The sequence below is a fragment of the Rattus norvegicus genome, chromosome 10, assembly GCF_036323735.1.
Source record: "Rattus norvegicus strain BN/NHsdMcwi chromosome 10, GRCr8, whole genome shotgun sequence".
Classification (NCBI taxonomy): domain Eukaryota; kingdom Metazoa; phylum Chordata; class Mammalia; order Rodentia; family Muridae; genus Rattus; species Rattus norvegicus.
This window is the reverse complement of record NC_086028.1, coordinates 46,862,983-46,888,190: the sequence shown is the minus strand read 5'-3', so window position 1 is coordinate 46,888,190 and position 25,208 is coordinate 46,862,983. Positions and strand designations below refer to the sequence as shown.

The window sequence follows — 25,208 nt, the reverse complement described above, 5'->3', positions numbered from 1 at the left end:
GCCCTACCCTATACCTCTGTGCTAATCCCTTTCATCTGATCCTATAGAAGGCAGGGAGGCTAGCTATGAGTGTGACGTGGTATAGTGGCTCACTGCGGGGAACCTGGGAGACGGGAAGCAGAGAGCAGACAGCTCGAGGCCCAGGGGACTAGAAGCTGAGGCTCAGGGGTAGGTAGCACAGTGCTGGAAGTGAGTGGCTAGGCAGTGGTGGGGAAGGGGACTTTTGGAATAGCTGGCTCTCCAGCGGTCTCCTGTATCCACCCTTACTCCTGGCCAAGTCTCACCTGGAAACACCAGGTGTACTACATATCTGGCTTTGAGGAAGTCTCTCCCTGCCCCAAGCCTCCCCCTCTTCGGTCACACTAAGTAGGGTCTTGAAGAGTCCTTTCTCCTCCAAGGTGTAACATTTCTGCTCAAGCTGAAGGCTGACCTCTCCTCTCTTTACCTATATCACTCTGTTCCCCAGAACACATACTCAAAGCCAAGGGTCCAAATGAAAGCAGAGACCAGGTTAGAATTTCCAGATGGCTAGGTTTCTTGGACGTTTCTGAATCCTTGAGCAAGCAGGGAAAGGTGTGAAGAGAGATGGGCATATATCTCTATGAGTCTCTGAGTTCCTCTTGGATGAATCCTTGTCACTTGTCACGGTCCCATATGGTCCCCCAGGTAGAGGCCAAATTCAATGACAACATTGCTCTCTGATGGGCACTGGCCACTTTGAATTTTATTGTGACAATAACATCCGCCATACATCTGAACATGACACACAACTGCCCACAGCCAGTTCTCTTTCCCACCCTCAACCACCCCACCAGGTAGTGAACAGCTGGGAGAGGGGTCTCGTTTCTCTTCCCTGGAACACCTAAGCCAGATCACAAAGCCAGTGAGTACAGCACCCCGACTCTGAGCCCTGTAGCTCACTGTAATGTCTGTCTTGTGCTCAACTCTGCTTCCCCCAGATTGACCTGTACGCAGGAGCCCTGTTTGTCCATATCTGTCTGGGCTGGAACTTCTACCTGTCCACCATCCTCACGTTGGCAATTACAGCCCTGTACACCATTGCAGGTACGGGTCCTGAGGACCCATGGGGAGCCAGCAGGGATGTGTGCAGGAGAAACCTCACAGCATGGGGAGCCCGATGGTGACCAGTTCACAGGTGGTCGGGTGGGGATCGGGGGCCTGGCTAACAGCTCTGGTACTTTGGTGCAGCTTGCCCATCCGCAAGGACAGGCCCCACCAGCAGCTCCTGTGATGAGGTCAAACTCTCCTGGGACACTCAAGCCAGCAACCTTGTTTCTTGCAGGGGGCCTGGCCACCGTGATATACACAGATGCCCTGCAGACGGCCATCATGGTGGTGGGTGCTGTCATTCTGGCAGTCAAAGGTGAGGTCTGGGGACTGGGCGCGGGTGAGCTGTCCCTGCACCTTGAGCTCTAAAGGTTGGCTGCTGGCTTCCTAGGCTGATGGGCTGCTCCCTCCTGCCTACAGGGGTGCAGTGGGGAGGCGCTGACTAGCCTCCCTCAGGGCTGGGCAGGCCCCACAGCAGGCAGCTGTGCAGCACACAATTAGCAGACCACAAAACTGCTGAGGTGTTTCCTCCAGTGCTTAAAATCATGTACAGAGTCCCAGGAGGTGTTGCTGTCTCCTGCCAGACAAAAGCCTGCAGGGAGGGAGGTGTGCTGGACAGGTAACACTAGTTTAGAAACAGACAAGGGAGTTCTACTCATGCCCTAGGAGGGAGACAGCAGGTAAGGGAGGGAGCAAAATAGGTCTCAAGGTAGGTAGGTGGCTTTAAAAGTGAGGCCTCAGCTCAGACTCTGGGCCTCTGTGGCAGAGTCTGCCTCTGGACCTCCACTGAGATTCCTGGTAAAATAGACCCTGGCCTACTGAGACTCCTAGCTCCACACCCTGCAGGGAAAGGGGGCCTGGGAAGATGCCAGAGCTGCCCTACTCCCAGGTGTGTTCCTCCCTGGGTAGCAACTCCTGTGTGTCTAGGGCCTACTAGAGATGAAGGGACCTAATGGTCAGACACAGGCTGGATGAGAGGGCAATGACTACAGACACAGCCAGGCCAGGGCTGGGCCTCGCACCACCCAACCCTGAGGTAGATAGGACACGTTCTGGACTCAGAGGAAAGACCCCTGGTCTGAGCCCTACCTGCTAGGCCTGCCGTAAGGCTCTGAGGAGCCTCTGCCTTCCTTCCTGTGTCTTGGAAGGATGGGACCACAATGCCTCGTGAATGCCAACGTGAGGATAGTGAAGTCACAGCCTTCAGAAGTCCAGGTCATGGATTCAATGCTCAAACACAAGAAAACCACTTCTACCTCCTTGAAGGGCCAGTCCAAAGACTGGCAGAGAACCCCATACCCGAGGCCAGCAGGCTTCCAGAGACTAGCCATGAATCCTGCTGGCCAACAGGACACTGTGGGCCCATGTGCAAAATGCTCATTTAATAGTTATTTTAAATACAAATAAAATACTCTATTTCACTTTCTTTCTTTTTTATAACCTCAACCCTCCCTGGAGCAGGAAAGATGAGGTAGGGGTTCCAGTTTGATGCATGAAGTTATCTGTGAGGTGAGGATGGGAGGAGCCTGGGAGTCAGGGCCACCCAAAACCAACCCTGTACCCAACCCTCCAGCTTTCAACCAGATTGGTGGCTATGAGCAGCTGGAGGCGGCATATGCCCAGGCCACCCCGTCCAGGACCATCCCCAACACCACCTGCCACCTGCCTCGAGCAGACGCCATGCATATGTTCCGGGACCCCTCCACAGGAGACCTCCCATGGACTGGGATGACCTTCGGTCTGACCATCATGGCCACCTGGTACTGGTGCACTGACCAGGTGAGCACCAGCATTGCCCGCCCCCACCTGCTGCCCCCTGGAGCGGGGTTGGGGTCCATCTTGGCTGCTAGGGTTCCTTGTGGTCTCGGGCCCTGCGCTTAGAGTCGGATGGGACCCACTGGCTGCCACCTGCCCTGGCCTTTAGGTGCTTCGATTGGGACAATTTGGAGTAGGGGATTCCAAAGGGACTGGGATGTTCCTCAGTGGCCCTGAGCTCTGCTCGGAGGCGAGTGTTTCTGGTTGGCCTTGGGCTCCCAGGATCTGGTAGCATTCTGGGTGTTGGGCTACCCTTGGGCTGCCAGTGGTTGGGGCCTGCTGTTGCTGGGCTTGCTTTCTTGGAAGAGCTCTGGGTACCATCAGCAGCAGGCCGGTAACGGGGAGGCCCTGGGGTCCTTGAGGTAGTGCTTCCATGTCGGTGGAAATGCTGGCCCTGGAGAGAAAAAGGAAAGTGAGGTCCTGAATGGCGTGGTGGGAGGGGCTAACAGGACTCTTGCTGCATAAACCAGACAGAGCCTGGTTTGCCTCTGACACTCATCAGAGGGTTTAACCACTCAAGTGCCTCAGTCTTCTCATCTGTAATATGGACTGGTTCTTCCCTGTGTGGTTTGTGCTCCATTCTATCTATCAGCAAACATGGTTAGATATGGATAGAGGACCAGAGCAGGTTGTTGGTGGCAGTGTTTCCATCTGAGCCTGGATGTCCAATGAGGACTGAGGTAATTCTGACTTCTCCTCATCATGAACCTCCAGATGACCTCAGATACCCACTTCCCTTCTCTGGGCATAAGGGATCAATGCTGCCCAGCCTGTAGGCAGCCCAGAGACATGGAACAGGGAAGGGCCCTGTGATGGGCACAGGTCCACTGATGATCACTGGTCACTAGATCACCAGTCACGCTTAGCCCATCATAGGATAAGTCAACCAAGCCATGGCCAGCAGCTAGTGAGGACTGTGACAGTTTATAAAGTGTCTTGTGCACACACACCTGCCTCCCTGAGTCCAGCAGGGTCAGCTCCACTCACAGGCTGAACATCTAGGCCCAGAAACAGTCTTGAAGTGTACCAAATGGATTTCCAAAGGTGGGAATCTATATGGGCTGGGAGGTGACAGAGCACTGGGGAGCCTTCATTTCCACATGGTAACCTGTTGCTCTCAAGCAGGGCTGCTCTCCTCTGGGACCCCAGATCCTGAGGCTCCCATCTGGCCTTTACCTCCTGCCCAGGCCTTTCAGGTACCTTGTAGCAGGCTCTACCCTTTTCTTTGAGCTCTGTGGGCCAACCCAGGAGGATGAAAGGCAGTCTGGAGGGCCTGCTAGATTACATGAGCCCCTGATCCCTGCTTCCTCTTGCTTCCTTCCACTGGGCAGGCCCAGCCTAGCCCCACATCTCTGGGTAGAAGAATGCCATTCAGAATCGTTCCCCATGAAGGCCAATGAGTCAGCAACTATCCTGCCCTCTTGGCTGAGTGAGTGCACATAAGGACCCCAAGAGGTTTAGCAAAGGTCAACAAGGAACACAGAAGATGGTGGCGGTAACCCATGTTCAGATCAGGGGACGCAGGCCTGAAAGGTGAAATGGCCAAGCCAGGGATGGGAGTGCACGCTTCCCCAGGAGGGACAAGCAAGATGGGGAGTCAGGGAACCCTGTACTGTTCTCATTTCACTCACACTCTGAGACACCTGGGACAACAGCGTCTGTCACAGGGCCAGCCACTGTTCAGGGTCGGGGTTAGTAGCCACATGTGAAGGAAGAGAACAGGACAGCTACTTCCTATCTGTGTGTCAGCTGTTGACAGTGGACAGAATAGCACAGGAAAACAACACATTCCAGTTACACCTGTATAACCCAGGGAAGAAACTGCCATCAGAACATCTGCTCTACCCAGTGACCCAGACATTCTGCAGGTGCTGGCCCCACAAGGCTGCAGGGAACCTTTGTGAAGCAAGGTATATCACAGATACAACCTCACACCTTCTCCAGAACCAAATCCAAAGTAGCAGCAAAATCAAATACCAGATCTGAGAGGGGACTCAATTGTCCTATTCATGTACCCATGGCCATCCTGCAGATCTGGAAACTGAGGCCATCAGGATCTACCTAAGGTCCTCAGAGGAGACGGTGCTCTCGGGCAGCATCTAGCAACCCTCACTACTACTGAAGTACAAGAGGCCTAGGGTTTAGGGCTCTGCCTGTCATACAGTCAGTATCAACTTCTGCTCCCAGGATTTATGTCAGTGTCTGTGTTTAGGAGGGTCAGGGGTGTGTGTGTGTGTGTGTGTGTGTGTGTGTGTGTGTGTGTGTGTGTGTGTGTGTGTGTCTACCACACCCAGGCCTCCCTTGGCTCTGACACACAGCACATGTAGTAGGAGACTGCGTCCCCGGGATGAGGGGAGCAGATGGGCGCTCTGGTGGGGTGTCAGCTGTGCTGGCACACTGGCTGGTCATCTTAGGTGGTCTAGGGATAACACTGCATCTGCCTGTGTTACCTCGTGAGACCCACAAAGGAGATGCTGATACAGGTATGCCCAAGGCTGAGAGTCTTCATCTCTTTTCCCTGTACCAAAGGTTATTGTGCAGCGGTCCCTGTCTGCCCGGAACCTGAACCATGCCAAGGCGGGCTCCATTCTAGCCAGCTACCTGAAGATGCTTCCCATGGGCCTGATGATCATGCCAGGCATGATCAGCCGAGTACTGTTCCCAGGTAGGATGGGCTCTGTGGCCATGCCTGCGGTGGCAGGACACCCAAGGCTTTAAGGATTTAGTCTACAAAAGCCACGGTGACAAAGGAGGGATTTCCTCTTGCCCAACATGGAGGAGAAAGGGATTCTTTGTGTCCTTAGGAGCACAAAGAAATCTATAGGGAGGTGGCTTAGCATAGAGTCCAGACAAGGAGGACTCACATCTCTGTGACGAGGCATTAAGCCTAATCTGCAAAACAGGATCTATACCTCTACCTGGTGGGACGTATCAGACCCCGTAGCTCTGGGTATGTGGGAGCTGTGGACATGTGTTTTTAGGTTGTTTGGGAGACTCTAGGACTGAGAGTCCCTAACCTACTAGTGTCCAGCCACATGGCCCTGTGTATTTCCACTCTTCCCCATTCATCACCTGATGTAACGAGGGTGTCACTGGACCCAAGGATACAACGTCCCGGGACATGGGCATTTGGGCTCTTGGGGTAACTACACAACACCTGGGGAAGAGGGAAGAGACCCACCTGAGCCTGCCTGTCCACGGGGCGTTGTGCCTGTATCCTTGATGCATCTATGTCTTCTCTGCCCCGACCCTGAGCCCACAGGGGGCCACTCAGGGGTCCACCAAAGGTTCCTCTGGTTACATGAGGGGCACTCAGCTGTCGTCGGGGTGGGTGGCTTGGTCCATTGGCCACCTGCTCTGAGTGGCGCCTTTGAAGAGGTACTGACCGCTCCCTCACCTCAAAGTACTCATCTGACATAGATGAGGCCACTGAGGGTCGCCGGTGGCCAGGGCCAGGGCCAGAGCTACCCGAGAGGCTGTCCTGGTCACTGAGGGTCACATAATCGTCGTCATCCTCATCCTCATCCTCATACAGCCCATTGGGGAGTCCTGTCTCCAGGTCATCAGGGTCATCCTGGGTCACAGGTAACTGCTGCTGCTGTGGGACCTGGCTCTCGCTGGTTGTGCTTGGTAGCTTGGGGTCTATCCCGTTTTGGGGTGTCTCCTTTTCTGGGGTATCCAGGGCCCAGCCAATATCACTACCATCCTGGGCAAGTACACTTGCCACAGGGACTGTCCGGGGCTTAGGTACAGGAGCCTGCGGTTCAGAGTTCCCCTGGGAGAAGCCATTCTCAGCTGGGACTATATCCTGTGAGTCCCTGGGTGCTGGGGGAAGGCAGGGTTCTGGGCAGGGACGAGCCCCCTGGCTCTGCTTCCATAGCTGGTGCTGGGTGCTGGCATGGGCCGTGTCCCGGATCTTGATGCGGTTCATCTGGTTGGGCTGAGGGTTCCAGATTTTGGGATCAATGATGTTGATGTAGCCCAGGATGTCACTGCCGGGCTCTGGATCTGGCTCCACCCATGTGGGCAAGTACTCAAACATGTTGGCCCTCTCCAGGTTGAGCAGCCCTGGGTGGACAGGCGGTAGCAGCTCAGAGAGATCCCCTGGGCGCTCAGCCACTGCAGGGCCCCGCAGCCCAGGGGGTCTCGTAACTTCCTGTTTGTCAGAGGAAGTCTTGGCAATCTCGTCCACGCTCTTGGCCTTGACAAGTGCATACTTGGGGTTGACGAGCTTCTTGGCCATGGTACCTGTGGGTACCAGGGGCACCACAGACGGTAGCACAATGGGCTCTGGCTCTGGCTCCTTCTCCATGGGGATGTCCTTGAGGCTGACACTCTGGGACATAAGGTACAGCTCCTGGAACTGCCGATCAAACATCTCGACCACCTGACCAGACAGCACAGAGATCACATTCCGATCGGTCCTTGCAGCTGACCATGTGAAGCTACAATATAAAGGCAGGATAGGTGGTCAGGTACAGGGCATATGTGCCTCCTGATTTAGCTAGGGTTTGTCAGACTGGTCACTGGGCCCGAGGATAAAAATGCAGGTGGCCTGGGGTAGGGCAGGGGTCAAACCTAAGTTTGGGAGCCTATGCCTAGCTTTTCCCCAGCAAACCCCTGGGGCTCTTCTGGACTACTGAAGGCAGCATGACAATGCCCACTGCAGCCTTGGGCACCAGGACTACCCAACACAGTGGCTGTCACTGGTGTCTTTGCTGTCATCAATCCAAGAGTGACTGTGGCAAATCTGCCCTGTCTTGTGATGGTGCCAAGCTGGCTCTGGCCCTGGAGATGGCTCTTAGAGTGACTTTGTAGAGGTCTTGAGCAAATTCACTGTGACCTAGCCCACCCTACCCCTGGGCCAGTGACTGTATGGGATAGAACAGCCTGCTTAGAAAGGCTTTCCTGCCTGCCTCCAGAGACAGTGGGTGGACCCAGCCCTGCACACAGCTCAGCAGTTTTGGGAGCAATGAACTGGAATAACCAGCATGTCACATGCAGGGATTAAGGGCAGAAACCAGCTGCAAACCAGAGGCCAACTCCTGCCCAGTCACAGAGGAGAATCACCTGTAGGAACCACACACAGCCCGATCTCCATCCACAAACATGAACTTCTGGGCCAGGACGCCCTTGAACTTGGTGGCTGATCGTGTGAAGAACTCGGTTCCCCCGCTGCTGCGTACCCTAAGATTCTGTGTTGGGAGACAGGGAGGCAGAATTAGACAATGGCAGGCACTGGTTTCACAGGCAGGGACAGCAAACTGTCCAGAGCCTGGAGTCAGTCTGTAGGGAATGAGGATGGGGAATGAGGTGTGAGGTGGAGAAGGGTAGTGTACCTGGATTGTGGGCCACCCAAGGGGGATGGAACCTGGGTCTTACACTTTAACACATCCAGGGTCTTCCAGGATGACTGACAACAGTCCTAGGCACTCAGGGAAAACTCTTTCTCTGGAGATGGGGCAGGACTGGCTCCAGGGTCAGTCTTATAAACGGTCAACTTCAGTCTCTATCACACAACCAGGCTTTGAGCCAGCAGGGGAAAGCCCTCAGAGCCCAGAGAGCTCATAGGTCCAGAGAGAAAGTAGAGTCACAAACTGCTGGCCTTTTTCTTCAGTGCGCACCTCCAGAGCCGTCCAGAGCCTGGGTGCTCCAGGACCCATTGCTGAGTGAGGGGAACACAGGAACAAGGGAAGGCTGACTGAAATGTAAGCATCGAGGGACTGCTAAGGCTCCCCAAGAACAACAGCATGGGACCTACGGTCCATCTGGCTTAAGGAGCACTGCTTCCTGACTGGTCTACTGACCTGAAGCTCACATGGTTGGGAGCTCTGGATTCAGACATGGGCTGGTGACACAGTCTTTGTCAGACTGAGCTGTGACTTGCCTGTCTGCTCTCTATCCCACTCAGTGGTTTAAGTCACTAACTGCCCATGTGCTCTTTTGTTCACTGACCCCTGCTGAGGCCCCCAGTGGCAGACAAAGATGGCAGTGACAAGGGTGCTACTGTGGAGGTGGCAGTGAGGCAGTGAGTCAAAACAACAACCTGAAATGCCCAGAAGCACAGGAGTGAATGAAGGTATGGGCTGGGAGGCTCCCAGAAAAGTATGACGTGGACAAGGTAGGAGGGCAAACGCCCCAAGGGAGGGATGCAGAGGGCAGGCAGCGGAAGAGCAGGCTGTCTGCACTGCTGGGCCTGACTCTAATGAAAGAGGCCCTGCTTGCTTTGTCTGCGGGCAGCAGGAGCGATGGAGGGCTCGAGAGAGTATACGCTAGACCTGTGTATCAAAAGCAGTGCTAGCATGTGGGGAGGATGCACACGTGAATGCGCATACAGGGGCAGAGAACAGGGAAGCTGGCACACACAGGGCGGTGGCCTGAGTGGCATGCCACCCACTACAGTCTCCTATCTAGGGCTTCCTATTCCCAGACTCCTCTGGTGGCTACAAGTACTATCCACAGAAGTAGACAGGGGTGGCTCTGGGTGGGTGCCCACATGATGTCCACCCAGCTGTGGGGTGAACAATTACTTGTCTTGTTGGGCCGTCCTAGAGGGCAGATAAGCTGTTTCCAGGGCCCAGCTTACTCTGGCCCCACCTGTCCCAGGCCTGCCCACAGCCAGCTCAGCAGGAAGCTGGCCAGGGCCCAGGACAATTAGCACTCGTGACTTTGTACCTAACACACTGCATGCTCAGGGACCAGAGGTTAGAACAAAGATCTTAGAGGCTTTCCCTGTCACCTGTGCCAACCACAACCCAGCTCTGTGGCGTCCTGTGGTCTCACCATCCAACACTGTGTGCTGGGGCCATGCACCTCAACTAGGCAACTAGCCTGCATACTTCTTTTGCTGCTGTCTGTCTACTCACCCCAAACTTTTGTTATTATGAAGGGCTCAGAAAGCCGTAGCTTTCATCTCAGAGTAACTCAGCCATGTGAGAGGCAGGCCTGTGACCTACTGTGGATACTAAATAAGCCCATGGCCCTCTCTAGGCTTTAGTTTCTCTGTCTGTAGAGGGGGATTGGCACTGAACCCATCAGCTTTTCCACCACTGGGGCTGGGTAGCAGGCAGGGGCTTGCATCAGACCCCCCACCCTCTGCCTCCTGGTTCCTGGTAGCCTCACCCCATGGGCCTGGCCCAGATGAGGTAATGTCTCAGGTGTCTGGGCTCGTGTGAGCAAAGGTGGAGGATCCTACAAAGCTACATTGTCTCATGTCCTGGGGTGCCCCTAGTTGGGGATGGGCATGCCAGTGAAGGGTCCTTAGACTCTTTCAGACCTCCATGAGGCACAGTGGAGTTAGGTGGGGCAAGGCAGAAAGTGGAGGTTAGTCAGGCTGCTCTGGCCCAAAGCTTGTGGTGGACACAGAGCTGGGGTCCATTGTGCTGTCTCCATCACTCTAACCAGGGCACTCTGGAACTCTGGACTATGTGACTCAGGCACCATACACTGGCTGAGCCTCTCCACACCTCAGCTTCCTCACTTCAGTATGTGCCTGTCTACCTGGGACACCCACAGCTTGAGGGCTTAGGGACCTGTAGGGAGTTATAGAAAGGATTGAGTTCTCAGTGGGGACACACCAGGATACAAACTTTGTAGCACATCTAGGACAGCCTGGACTGTTCAGGGAAAGCAGAACTATTAGCCAAACCTGGTGGCCAGCAAGGGAGGCGATGAGATTTTGTCTCTCAGTGTGATGTAGCATATGACACTCCTGACCTTAGCAGGATCAAAGTAGTCAGCCATGCCTGGACCACCGGAAGTGCCAGGAGATGAGCTAAGGTAGGAAGCAGAGCAATAGCTCACCCTGTGCCTCTCACCCTGACTCATGAACAGGCATGGTAATCAGTGGGAAGTGCCTTGTGAGCTGAGACTTACCCAACTCTGTGCCTTGATGTTAGTGCTCCAAGCCTTTCCCTAGGATGACTGACATGGTGTGCTGGGTCACTGTCGGGCTGAACTGACACTACGATGCTTAATAACAGTCCTGTCTCTACCTACTCAATGCCAATAGTACTCTACCCTCACTCAGGGCCAGCCCAGATATAAGCCCCTGCCATATATCCTTACCCATCATGGCCCCAGTCATAGAAGGAAGGACATGGTTTACTCAGGAAGGGACAGGGGCTAGGGTCTAGCCCCCCTTCCCCTCTACCCTCCTCAGCAACCCCAGTTAGAGCCTGGCAGGACACAGCGTTGTCTTGGGCCCGGTCGGGTATCCCTAGCATGTGTCTTCCCACGGCTGTCAGATGGCTTGTGTTTCCTTGCTGGCTGTGTAGGCAGCTCAGGTGGCTGCTGGTTTTTCCAGTCTGCCTACACAAGCCAAGGAGCTTTGCCCACTGACAGGTCTTTCACAGCTGTGGCCTGCCTCCCACTGGCTCATGGGGACCTCTTAGCATCAGGGTCACCCCAGTGTAAGACCTTGTCACTGCCCTGGCCCTATGATCCTGGGAAAGGATAAGGTCAAAAGGCTAGGTACTCTTTTCAAAGCCTACTGTCCATTTGTATGTGGGGGATTCATGTCCTTACTGCCTTCAGGGCCAGTAGATAGCAGCCCACACATTGGAAGAGGCAATGCATGTCAGTCCCCTTCATGTGGGGACAGGGAACAGGGTCAGTCCTGGTACTAACATAACTGCTGGCAAGATAGGACTGCTCCCACCAGACTACTACTGTGAAAAAACTGGAAGCCACCTGGCACTCAAAACACAGCTGGGGAGTGTTAGAAGCATTGTCCCTAACCACACAGGGTCAAAGGAACCTCTATCTCCCTCATGCCCACCACAGTCCCCTGTGCTCTGCCCAACAGCCCAGTCAGGGGCTGGGGAGATGGCTCAGCAGTTAAGAGTATCGACTGCTCTTCCAGAAGACCCGGGTTCAATTCCTAGCACCCACATGGTAGCTTACAACCATCTGTAACTCCAGTTCCAGGGTACCTGATGCCCTCATATAGACATACCCACTGGCAAAACACCAATGTACATAAAATAAAAATAAGTAAATTAAAAAAAAATAGCCCTCCCAGAGTGAAGGCATGGAGATAGGCCCATTTCACACATGAACAATGGAAGCTCAGAGCCATTAACTACCTATGGTGTGATGACAGGGCACTTGATGCCTGATACCCCATTGTCACAAATGTGACCCTGCTACAGCTACCTGTATCTTGGGCCTCCAGGCTCTGGGGCAGGTTGGAACAAGGCTGGGATAGGGCAGTGGGTGGCTGAGAGCAGCCCATGGTTACCAGCATAGGAAATGATCCTGAAACACTGAAACAGGCCCAGACCCAGCCAGCCTATGGCAGGGAAGTTGATGAGGAGGGCAGTGACACCTGGCAGGGCTGTGCTCACAAGAACCTCTGACCACTTACCTAAAACTATGGTGAGGCTGGTATAGACAAGAATTAGGAAGCTGGGGTCACTCGCCCATGAAGGTGTCCGGCTCCTAGGATCATGTCTTTTAGACATGGTCACCTTACCAGAAAGGAAGGCAATAGGGTGGGACTGGACAGGCTACTGAATCCAGCAAGCTGCCCTCCTGCGACAGTTGAAGGCTAATAGGGTAGGGCAAGCCTCCCATAGCCCGTCTTAACACCAGGCTGTCAGCTGCACACCTCCTCAGTCTTACTATCCTGAATTGTCACTCACAAGCAACTCTAGGTGCCAAGTCCCACAGTGGTCAGTGGGCAGGGGGCCCATGTGAACGGCACCAGAGAATTCTGAAAGACAGTCTGTAATCTCCTTGTCGCGCCAATCTCTTACTTATCTTTCTGTGAGAGCCTAGTCTGAGCAGTTACAAGTGTCTTGGCTCAGACACCCCCACAAAGCCATAGGCAGAGAGCCTTACAACCACAGAGCAGAGTCCCACTGCTTCCTAAGTCCTAAAGCTCAGAAGACTCCAGAAGAGGAGGCACTAAGAAGTCTCTACTGACACTCTGGGCCAGGGCCTCCTAGCAGCCAACCTTGGCACCTACAGGTCCCATCTCTTGTCTGCCTCTCTTAAGAGGGTGATGTGTTAAGTGACATATGTGTTAATCACCACCAGTGTGTGGCAAATGCATGGAGTGGGCACCTTCCTGGAGCTCCTGGAGATGCCACTGGTCCACAGAACAGCCAAGTCCCCAAGTCATCTTTTTTGAACTTGTACACAATGGCTCTTTCTGGCATGAGCTGTCTGCCACCCCAGAGCCATTTCCAGGTGCTAATTACATTCCAGCAGGTATGAGGCTTAGGGTCAACCTACCTGAAGACCACATGAAGAAGTGCCTGAAATTAGAGACTGGGTAGCACAGCAGAGATCTCACACCCACTTGAAAGGCTCCGCAGGGGGCCTTGACAAATGCTGACAAATTACAGGTTCCAAGCCCTGCCACTGTCACCAGCCTTGTGTGCTGACCATCTGGAGTCTGTTCCAACCACAGGCCTCCAGCCTGGGGCACTTGGCCCTCATTTCTAGTTTATTGGCAGTGAGACCCAGCACATTTCTACTGTTTCATCTGCAAAATGGGAATGACAGCTCTTGCCACTCAGGTTGTCGGTTTTAATGAGTTAAACTATGGAAAATGGCTTGAGTAGTCACAAGCTGTGAGAGACCAGCTGGTTCTGCAGACTTCTCTATACTCAGGGACATGTGCTGTACAGAGCTGACAGGGGATCTTAGTGGAAGAGCTAGTCATACTGGCGGATTTACCTAGCCATCAGACTGATGAAATCTCGGAGCCCAGCATGGTAGGCAACAAGACTTCAGACACAGCAAAGCAAAGCTGGGGTACCAGGCGTTGGCTTTCTCTTCCCCATCTCCTTTCCACTGTGCCTTCTTGCTCCAAAGATCTACCCACTCTGCTTACACACGGCAAGTCCATTTCAACCCTGACCTTGGATAAAGGTGTTTCCGTGTCTGAGCCAGACCCTAAAGCCAGTCAGCAGAACTGATGGGATGAACTGGGGCTTAGCCCAGGAAGGACTTCCTGGGGATCAGAGCTCAGCAGGTGATATGGTCTGAGCTGCCTGTGGAGGCAGGGAGCACACATCTGTCACCAGAGGTATGCAGGCAGACAGGAAACCTATGTGGCATGGGTAACACAGTACCTGGCAGGCGCTCTGGCACCTGGTTGAAAGCATTAGATCTGTGTTTATCTTATCTGCCTGTTAGGTAGTAAGTATCTTATCCCTCAGGGCATTCAAGTTGTGTGACCACCTGGCAGAAAGCTCCAGGATGACTGAACTCTGTTTGGTATAAGGCACTGTCTACAAAGCAATGTTTATTGACTGACTAAATGACTACCTGCCCTCCAGCTGCCCAAGCAAGGGCTGACAGCTCACCTTGAGGTGCCCCAGGTGCATGCGGGCCCGCTCACACATGTGCAGGAAATACTTCACGTTACTCTCATCCACAATGATGTACACAGCCACCTTCCTCTTGAAGCCGGCATCCAGCAGGTCCTTGAAGATGTCCACGTCAGTGAACATGTCCATGACCACAGCTATCACCTGGAAACAGGAAAAGACTGGATAGTTTACCAGCACAGCAATGAGGACAGCACCCTTACTCCTCCCAAGCCACAAGCCTATGAAAAACCTAGTTCCAGAGTCCTCCAGGTGGAAGGAGTGGGGAGGAATGCAGACATGACAGGAGGGTGCAAGGGTGAACCAAGATCGGGGCAAGGTCTATGTCACAGTTCCACATGTTCAGCTGGTCCTCAAGGCCTCCTTCCTCAGACAGGTTGGGATTCACAGACTGGTGCTGCCACCAGGAAGGTCCGGTGTGGCCCTGAGCACAGCCAGGGGTTCAGTCCAGGAACCTGCATTGGTACCCTCCTGGGTCAGATTCAAGAACAGCTACACATGCGGCCCTTCCCCACTCCTGGAGATGCTGAGACAAGCCAGACGTGGTCACATTAGGAAGAGGCCAGCAGATGGCATGGCCACCAACTCAATACCTTGTTTTAGTCCTGGGCTGCTGTAGACCACAGCAGGATGCCTATCTGGACCAGACTGCACCCACATCAGCATGGGCTCTACCTGTCATTTGACAACTCCTAGGCCCACCACAGGTAACTTCCACTCTCCCACACCTAAGGGTGGGGCTCCAGAGGTCAAAGTGTATCTATCCACACCTAGCCCACCCAGAGAACCAACTGTCTCAGTTCCCCACCAACCAGAGGACTGGTGTAGCACTCACATTGTGGACCTGGCCCCCAGTAGAACATAGTAACAGACCAGGGATGCTCCCAGCTCAGGTGACAGCTCCCTACACTACCTCTTCCTTCACACTAGCAGACAGTGCCTAAGGAGCTTTACAGAGAGAAGTCCCACAAGTCCTTGGAGAGCCGTGACAGTGGCCTACCACAGAGCTGAGCTCAGAGAGTACTCAGCATCTTCCTTCAGTGAGATCTGTATATGCAAGGTAACAAGAGGCTACCTGGAGCCTTCTGGGGACATGTCTACACGCTCACTAGCAGTGAGCTCACTAGGCTAGCCCCTACAGGCCCATCTGGTCTCCTCCTGAGCCTCTGGCTCCTGCTGATACCTGCTGCTCATCTGCCATGAAAGTGCAAACTCTGTCCTGCAGTGAACTTGCTGCGTGAACCTAAGTTAAACCCTTAAATAACTATAGGCTCTTGTTTTCTCATCAGCAAAACATGACTCCATTCATGGGAAGCAAGCACACTCAGGGCAATGCACATCAAAGACCCTAATCCAAGGGGGTCCTCAGGGACCCCTACGTGCTGCCTTCCTCCCAGGCAGCCTTGCCTCTGATGCCTGACTCCAACAAACAACAAGGTGAGATCCCAGCACAGCTGGGCACACTGAGGCAAGTTGAAGCACAGTGACTACTCCCTGCTCCCAGCTGTGTTGTCTGGCCCTCCTTTGACCCGTGGTCTTCAGGGCCTGGTGGTACTAATCTGCTTGGAATAAAGGGAGTCAGGAGGCTGAGCCCTAGGGATCCTAGTCTTCAGAGGACAGCTACTTTCCATCTCTTAGGGGCTGTCTGGTGGCAGAGTGGGCATAGGGATGATACTGGCAGGGGTAAGTTAGAGGGTGATGTCAGCATTAGATGAGGAAATGCTTTTCACTGCGGAGTGGGAGGGGTGAGGTGTGAAGGAGGAGGACCTAAGAGTGTCCTGCTCAGCAACAGCCAGAGATTTCTGGGGAAGACCACGGGCAGGTGGGCTCCTGATGACCCTGGCGGGTAGTGACCCCTCCTGATGACTCTGGGTGGTAGTGTTGGGGAGGGTAGCTGGAGGGAGATGTTCCAGGGATCTCCATGCTTGGGATCCCACAGTGTCCCCTTGGTTAGGCCACTCCTAGGCAGGCAAACAGTCTCATGTACTGCCCTGGAAAGAAGCCTGACCTGGCTGGCTGGCACACTGATCTCTGGAGGTTCTCCAGCCCATTGCACCCCGGATCAGTCATAGCTGGTTCCAAGCTGTGGGCACCATGGCAGAGTAAGATGTGCCCCAGCAAGACAGGGACCTGGACCAGAAGTCACAGGCTGCCAAGATGGACTTGTTGGGACCCGTGCCCTGAGGCGGATCCCTGAGAGGGCCCCCTGGCTGACTCTGGCTCTCTATTGGTGTTGGGCTCTGACCCTAGGCTGGTGGGAGGAAGACTAAGCAGCTCTCAGCTAATGTCAGAGGGCAGAGCTGCCTGGTACTCCTGGAGTCTGAGATGACACTGGAAATGGAGGTGCGCACAGTGCTTTGGTACGTGGGGCAATGCTGGGAGATTCCCCACCACTACCTGGCACCTCACATCTTGGCCTATCCATGGTCAGCTCACAAAAGTTCCTTGAGAGTTCCTGAGACATGCTAGGTTATATTGGCTTTGTAGATGGGAATGTGGAGGCAGGCAGTGACAGAGGCCAAAACAGGCCTGCCCCTGCCTTGCTCACTCTTCACAGCCTAGAATGTCTAGGGTTCACAACTCCTAACATCAACGCCATTACCCCTAGATCCTCACAAATGCTGCAATCAGCACAAGAGAGGACCCTGAAGCACCACACCTCACAATCAACTAATTAATTCCCTGTTCGGATGGCCTGGCTCATTTGTGACACTGAGAGTTCATCAAGGGGTCTCGAGACTGTGCAGTTCTCAGGAACTTTCATCTATCAGTTAGACAGGAGGTGTGGCCCTGGAACTCCTGCGGTGTTCAAGGCCTGGTACTAGCCACCTGCCATCTTAGGCCCCTTCCTTTCCACATCTGTGAAACAGGATGGTGGATAAGCTATCAAAACCTGTCCTTAGGGTTGGGGATTTAGCTCAGTGGTAGAGCGCTTGCCTAGGAAGCGCAAGGCCCTGGGTTCGATCCCCAGCTCCAAAAAAACAAAAAACAAAACAAAACAAAAAAAAAAAACAAAAAACCCTGTCCTTGCTCAGTCCTTGCTGAAGCAGCTGCATCCCAGAACTCTGCTCACAGTCCAGTGGGGTCTATATAAGCTGGCTGGAGCATTCCGCCATGTCTATAGAGTCTGAAAGGACAGTTTGGTAGCTGCTCTTCAAAGAAGCTGTAGTCTCCAGCCTTACCAAGTGTTGACACCAGCCCATGGTTCCCAACACCCACAGTAGCTTCTTCTAGGCTCCTTGTGCCTCCAAACTTCACTTAGAGCAAAGTGTCCTCATGGGACAGTAGATGGGCAGGTTTTCCCACAAGTGCCAGAGAGGAGGGATGGGTAAGGCAGCCAGCTGATCCACATATAGTTGAAAACTACTGGGGTACTGGCCAAGCCTCTAACACACCTCTCCTGAGAATTCTGACCCCACTGGTTCCTTTCCCTCAAAACACCCTGTCTTAAGCCTTCCATCCAGGCTGTCTCCAAAGTCATTTGATGATTCTGCCCATCTTCGGAGAGCTGTTCACAGCTGGCAGCTGGGTAGCTCATGGTGGAAAGAAGCATGTAAGGCTGGGAGAAGCCCCAAAGGGACAGCTAAAGCAGCATGTGGTCCTCATACAGGACTATGGGAGGCTCATGCCATCCTAGATAAGACAGAAGCCATACTGACACATGAGGCCTGTGGGTAATCTGCAAAAGGACATGCCTAGGTAGTAGGCAAGGAGGTCCTGAACCAAGTTTAGGCAAACTTCTAAAGAGCCACATGTAAACAGCCTAGGCTCCCTATCCCAAATGCTTGGATCTGTCCATGTGGCAGACAGTGGCACTATGGCAGGAAATGCATCTGTATTCCAGAAGTGGCACAGTTGGGGGTGGAAGGTTTGCTGTGGTCACTGAGCTGCTCCTTCCTAACAAGGGTAAGAGCAAGACTTCACTGTGTTCAGCTGGGCCTGCTACAGAAAGAGTGACAGAGAGAGGTTTGTCTGGCATGCTGAGGACCTGGGTTCCATGCATAGCCTACACCCCCCCCCAAAATTTCCAAGAAATTTCACTGCATTTTACAGCAAAGTTCTAAAATATTTAAAGGAACATATATACACCAGCAGCCTACAGCACAAAGTCCACTGTATCTATACTTACTAGAGGATTACTGTACAAAGAAATGGGGAAATAAGACTCACTGAAGGGGCAGGGCAAGGTGGCACACACCTTTGATTCAAGCACTCAAGAGGCAGAGGCAGAGGCAGGCAGAGCTCTGTGAGTTTGAGGACAGCCTGGTCTACAGAGTGACTCTGCTTCAATAAATAAGTACAAGTATGGAAGAAAAAAAAATCTAACATGCAATGAAAATATGTCCTTTCAGACTCTACAGGCATGGCGGGATGCTCCAGCCAGCTTATACAGCTGGATGCATTCATAGTAGGCTAGATATCATGGAAGAATAGTAAGTTGTAGGCACGGCAGCACCAAGTATCCAAATGTCACATAGAAGGAGACTGAAGAAACAGCAACCCATCAGCACCTGTGGTAAGCTCCAAGAAGTCTAACAGAGGGAAGCTGTCATCTCAGAGAGAGAGATTAGAAACATCCCTGACTAAACTTCTTCACTTCATAAGAATGGAGGTCCACAGACTCATTGACGCACCCAGAAGAGATGGGAAGCTGAAGCGCATAGAACCAAATCACTCAAAAAGCAGCAAGTTAGGCTCTTACGAACAGCCAGGAGGAAAAGACCACTGCCTATGGAGGGACCGAGCCCAGCTGACAGCTCACCAGAGCCGGTGAGAGAAGAGACAGTCAGCAACATCTTTCAAGCACTGCATGAAAACAAACTGTCCACCTAGAAGTAGATGGCAAGGGAAAATGACTTTCAAAACCAAAGGTAAAAGAATTCATTCTGGGGTTGGGGATTTAGCTCAGTGGTAGAGCGCTTGCCTAGCAAGCGCAAGGCCCTGGGTTCAGTCCCCAGCTCCGAAAAAAACAAAAGAAAAAAAAAAAAAAAGAATTCATTCCTGACAGGCTATGCATGGCAGCAATCACCCCTGTGTATGTTAAAGTTGAGGCTAGGGGACTGTAGCCAACTCCATGGTGGGGGCCCAATGCTTCCCTCTCTCAGTCAAGGCATAAAATGGAGCCAGAAGAATGACTTTCCCATCTATCTCGTATTCTAGTAGTGGGGCAGGGAATCTTCTTGGGATGAAGGGGTCTGATCCAAACCACAGAAAGAATAGCAGGCCACCAATATTCACATGTAGGAAACCAGAGTGTCATACTTCCTAAAGACATAGTCACAGTCCAGGGCCACATTCTCCCATTATCAGGATCTTGTATCTTTCCTACCTCTGACTCCATGCCGCCATCTTCCAGAGCCCACTCTATCCTGAAACAGACCAGCCTCAGCCTGCCCAACTCTGCCCTGCCTTTCTGGGTCACTTTCTCACTCCAAGACTCAGTTTCTCGGGGCTGGGGATTTAGCTCAGTGGTAGAGCGCTTACCTAGGAAGCGCAAGGCCCTGGGTTCGGTCCCCAGCTCCGAAAAAAAGAACCAAAAAAAAAAAAAAAAAAAAAAAGACTCAGTTTCTCTACTTGCTATGGTGCTATTAAGATAGGGTGGATCTCCAAGTACTTCTTTTTCCAGTCTGAAACCCAGCTGCTCTTGGGGCCATGCTACCTATTAGAAGGAAGCCTCGTTAAACCAATTAGGGGATGGCTTCAGCCAGCAAGTCATAGACAAGAAGCCATGCTGGTCACTCCACAGGCCCTGAACAGAGCCCAGGGGTGTGAGTGCTGTTCTGAGACTCCCTGCACCCCAGGAAGACAAGCCTTCTCTCCTTTCCTGAGGCTTGGTGAAGCTGAAAACAGTGTTGTAGCCATGGAGAGTGTTGGTGACAGTGACAGGACTGCTCTGTGTGGCTCCTGGTGATAAAGATGGAGAGAGTGAGGGCAGAGGCCTGGCATCAACTGGACGCAGCTTGGCACCACATACCACGAGACCACATAACACGCTGAGGGACAACTCATGCTCTCTTATGGTCATTTAAATCTCACCTGGACTTTGACAAGCAGGTATGTGTCTTACTGAGGTCGGCCCAGTACAGTGGTGAAGAACTCTCAGGCTTTGCCAGAGAGAGGATAGAACTGGACCGGAGTCTGCCTGACACTAAAGCTGGTCCTTCCCACACCCACATCGAGTGTACCCTGAAAGTTGCCAGCCTGTCTGGGGGCTTGTCCAATGGAGGTCAGCCATGAACCCTAGTAGTAGACAAGTGGCAGGCAATCTAGGCCTTCTCTCAATCCAGAGGATGCCCTTCGGTTTCAGGGTTAACTTTCCAGACTACCATGCCCATGAGCTCCACAGAACATAGTCCAGGCCCTGCCACACCAAAAACCCAAAGTTCTATCCCATTCTGTGCCTTGCTCTCATCTATGATATGAGCAGGTGGCAGGCTCCTCTCCTGGAATAGCAGAAAGGCTCCTTCCAGGCAGGGCACATCGCCATTAAGATGCAGGCGCTTGCCATGGGGTGGGGAACCTTGGAGAAGTCTGGAGCCAACACCTGGGATTATGCTATCTGATGGCTCCCACCCCGACAGGTGTGGCCTGGCCCAGGGCAGGAGCTGCCCCAGCAGGCAGAAGGCAGCTCCTGGCCCATAGGAACTTGTGTTGGGGGCTATTTTGGTGCAGTCATGTGCCTCCAAATAAAAAGGACACACCCTGAGGCACACACTGCTAGATGTTGTCTGTAGACACCATTGTGCTCACGACTTGGACAGCAACACCATTAGACAGCATACATGCCCTTACAATACTGTGGAAGGCATTCAGGCCAGTAATGACTGAGCCTTTACAATGTGGTGTGTGGCTAGCCTGCAGTGGTGAGAGACATGGTCCCTAGGACTGGACATAGATCTGGTTCCCCGTTCCAGGCCCAGCGTGACCAGCTCTTCTCCACCTCTGGCAGCCCAATGTCTAGGGCCCCAGGAGCCTGTGAACATGCTTTCACTGCCCTGAGCTAAGCAAGCAGGGAGCACGGCCTAATGGATTCCCTATGGGATGTAGTCACACAGAGCCTGCAGTCCAGATCCTCCAGCTCTCAGTTCTGAAGCTTTGGGCAAGTTGCTCACCCTCTCTGAGCCCCACCAAACCTTGAATTCCTTCTGCGGACAATGGAGGCAACACCTACTTTATGGAGCTATAGCAAGGATTACACAGAGCAGGTAAAGTGCCTGTTCAGCACTTGGCATATAGTTGCTATTTAATAAATGCCTCATTAAGCTGCCTTTATTCTCCAGGAGCCAAGTGGCAGGCCTGGACTCCTGAGTGTGAAGGCAGGGATCTGACAAGAAAGATGTGAGGTCAATCGGGCATCATGAAACTTAGCTCCTCTTTCTTCTTGCTGTGTGGCCCTGGGCAAGAAATATAACTTCTCTGGGTCTCCATTCATAAGCCCTGGCTGGAAGACATAAATCTGGATCTAGTGCAGGGCCATCACCTGACACCTTAGCTTCCTTCTGTGTCTTCCATAGTAACTTGGGAAGGTATGACACATGATGCCCAGGGACTGGTAGGGGTTAGTCCCTGTCAGGGTGGGCACTGGGACCTGCTGGAAGGTCCTCTGACTGAGGCCCAACCCCACCCAGCCTCACTCTCTGGAGGCCACTTGCTCTCATCCCTCCCAGGCGTGATGCTACAGGCCTCTGGTATGCAGCTGGAGCCCAGGGGAGGTTCCTCCCAGCCTAAGGTTGGGGGAGGGTTAGGAGAGGGCAAGCAGGGGCTGCCTCAGAGGGGAGCTCACTAAGACTGGACAGCAGTGCAGAGAGCATAAGCTCAGGGTCACACAACCAAGAGAGTATGATGAGACCCCACTTTTCCCTTGTCCAGGTGAATCTAGGATCTAAACAGCAGGTGGCAGGACAAAGGGGACCCTTTGCAGTCCTCCATGCCTGTTCCCACCTCACAGACAGAATGGCCAGGGCCTAGGGAGGAGCCAGGACAGTCCAATCCTACAGCGGAGGCAGCACCAGGGCCTATTCTCACACTCCTGTCTCTTTCTAGTCAGATCCTTTCCATCTTCAGGGGAGGGAGGATGCAGCAGAATAATCCTGACAGGAACACGGCCACCAGGGGTAGCTGAGGTGGCAGTGAGCTGAGTGTGTGCTGTGTCATTTCCTTGCCCCAGGGTCTGTCAGTTGTGCTGACTACTGGAAGAGTGACTCAATGCCAGCAGCCATGCTGCAGAAGCCCCCACAGAAAAGGGCTAGTCAGCAAAACCCCCATCCCAACTCTTGGATGCTGGGGTTCCCCTAACATTTGCGTAGGGTGAAAAGGGGAGGTGGGTGAGAGGGGACTGTGATGAGAGATAAGACAGAAGAGTCTGAGGAGCAAGGGGAGGGCAGGCAAAGCGCTCTGTCAGCATCCAGTGGCGTCTGGGCCTGCCCCAGGAGGCTGGGAAGCAGTGGTAAGGAGGTGAAGACTCAGGCCACCTAGGTCAGCTGCTCCTCCCAGGTCCTGCTTGTCACTGCCCTGCTACCACACTCCTGGGTAAGGAAGGTCCCAGAGTGCAACAGGCCTAACTGACCTTGGGCAGGGATGGCTAAATGAGTCTGGCCTCAGTTTCTCCGTGTGAAAAAAGAGGCAGATAACACTACCTGAGATTATAAAGTGCTCACACTCCACGGAAGCTATTGTTACAGCCTACCTACGTATTGTGTGGGCCCTAAGACAAAGATCGGGGAACAGGGACTCACACAGGTCCACAGGGGAGGGGCCTGGACCAAGACAGCACAGTGAGGATGTGAACCAACATCCTGTAAATGGACATGTCCTCTGTCAATTGAGGATCCTATGGGACTCCCTGCTGTGGGGAACAGGCTCCAGGTGTAGGAAGCAGAGGGCAATACCTCTCCATGGTAGGCAGTAGGAAGTCACCCACTATGGTGCCAATGGGGCTCATGCTAAGATCAGTGTCTCCTGTCACCATAGACAGGTGCCATCAATAACCTTGGAGGAATGAAATTGAGCGCAAATGAAGCTATGGGTCTGCAGGGAGTGGGTACGACTCAGCTGTGGGCACAAGGATGTGGCCAGGAAGCCCTAAGTGTACAGCTTGGTCCCAGGCACCCCTATCTGTCCTTATCACTGGCTGGCCCTATGTCTGCAGAAAATTAGAGCCTGCAGCTGTTCCCAGGCCGATCTGGGAAGTGGAGGCTGCCTCCTCCCTGCTGGGAAAGCACTAACACATCAGGTTCCTCATTCAGAGTCTTCCTCCCTCCTCTCAAGGGACTGGGCTCTGCCACAAGTGGGAGTCACCCCAGGCCCTTTTAGGGGCAACCGATTCCCAACTGTTCTCAGGTGTCCAGAGGATTACTCAGTCCTTCCTCCTCCCTGCCACCCAATACTCCACCACCACAATGGTTAGAGACACAATTCGTACCTACAGACTAGAAACCCTCAGCTAGTGGCCCTGTGGACAGAGCCTCCCCTCTGCTGGAAAGCTGAGCCAGGTTTCCGCGCCACCTCAGCTACTGACCCACTTTTGGTCTCTCTGCCCAAGAGCTCCCCAGACCCTGTCAGCCAGATCAGTCCCCAGGGTGAACATCTGGCCTTGTATACTGACTGCCTCATTCTGGGCCCGGACAGTGAAAGGGTCAGACCCAGCTAGGAATACTCTCACTATCACCTGAAGACAGACCTGTTCCGGATACATCACAGACTGCTGGGCTACCTTGCCTGTCAAATCAGGCATCCGTCCACTCACAGTCATGGCCACCCAGTTTATGGCTCGGTTGTCTGTACAAGCAGTGTCTACTGCTTCTCAAGATGTGCGTCAGTGTGTCAGTGTGGAGCAGTCACCCAAAGCCAGGGCACTGTACAGTCCAGTCAGTGGCTGTCGGCTAAGGGAATCAGCACAAGGCCTGAAAAGCCTCTTGATGGGAAACTACAACCTAACTAGACACCCTCACTCTTCCAATGGGTGAGAACCTTCAACAGGTAACACCGGGTTCACCCAGACTCTCTGGCCTGGACAGCTGCTGCTACTGCAGCACTCAGAGAAAAGCTTGGAGCAACACACCAGCCACTCAGCACAGCTAGGAAGCAGGCAGATTTTCTCAGGGCTCCAGACCAGCTTCTGTGTCTCTCCCCGAGACCCCTGCCAGCAAGCTCATCTATGTGTGCAAGATTCTATCTGCTAGTGGATCTGAGATGAGACAAGGGAGAGTGGGTGAGAGAAAGCCCGGATTCCTCCCACACAGGTCATGCATTGCATTCGGGGACCTCAGAAACACTTCAGGACACAGAAGCCCATTGAGCCTGGAAGCCCAGTGCCACCTGACAGAGGAGGTGGATATTCAGCTGTTGATGGCTGAAGGAGGAAACCAAGAGGCCAGTCAGAGGTCCTGGGGCTGTCTCGGTCTCCATGCGTGCTGGGTGAATGGGGTCTCGCCGTGGAGCCTCACCTTCTGCGCCTGGCTGACCATCTTGCGCACCACCTCCTTGATGTGCGGCTGCCCGTCAATGGGTGGCTGCATGTAGACGCTGGCCCGGGTCACACCTCGGTAGGCAATGGTGTCAGGCCAGCCTAGGTCTAGCTGCGGGATGGAGCGGTCCGACTTCTGGGGCCAGTACTCCAGCGAGGGCAGCGGTTCGGCCGTAGCTGGGGGCCCGCCTGCCGCACTGGTATCCTCGCTGGCATCCACGCCTCCGTTGTCCTGGAGTTCGGAGCGGCGGCCCGAGACCCGCGGGTCCTCAGAGCCCGGATCGTACACCTCGATGGCCTCCACAATACGCGAAAGCTCCAGCTCCGAAAGAAAGTCGCGGATGTTTTCGCGCTTCAGCACCTCGTAGAAGGCGTCGCGACCCTGGGCCACCAGGGCCTCCAGGGCCAGCCGCTGCTCCTCGCTGTAGAAGAACTCGGGCTTCGACTCGCTGGAACGCCAGTTCACGTGGTTGTCGTCCAGACACTGCACCTGGGAGAAGGCCATGGCGGCCCTCGCT

The 25,208-nt window shown here is 53.6% G+C and overlaps 2 protein-coding genes across 2 annotated transcripts in view; one reads left to right on the top strand and one right to left on the bottom strand.

The window, feature by feature from the left end:
• The window catches only part of Slc5a10 (solute carrier family 5 member 10), a 46,934-nt gene that overhangs the window by 10,270 nt on the left and 11,456 nt on the right, over positions 1-25,208 (top strand). Inside the window, exons 6-9 of the mRNA NM_001107007.2 lie at positions 960-1,065; positions 1,304-1,384; positions 2,642-2,847; positions 5,413-5,548. Of these exons, the coding sequence (NP_001100477.1) occupies positions 960-1,065; positions 1,304-1,384; positions 2,642-2,847; positions 5,413-5,548 (529 nt within the window). The remainder of the gene's footprint in view (positions 1-959; positions 1,066-1,303; positions 1,385-2,641; positions 2,848-5,412; positions 5,549-25,208) is intronic.
• Positions 692-25,208, bottom strand: Fam83g (family with sequence similarity 83, member G). Its single transcript, XM_039087606.2, has 5 exons — positions 24,671-25,208; positions 14,202-14,369; positions 7,954-8,078; positions 6,065-7,328; positions 692-3,277 (listed from the first exon to the last, which is right to left on the bottom strand). The coding sequence occupies exons 1-5, from the start codon at positions 25,193-25,195 to the stop codon at positions 2,915-2,917; spliced, it is 2,445 nt and encodes an 814-aa protein (XP_038943534.1). The 5' UTR covers positions 25,196-25,208; the 3' UTR covers positions 692-2,914.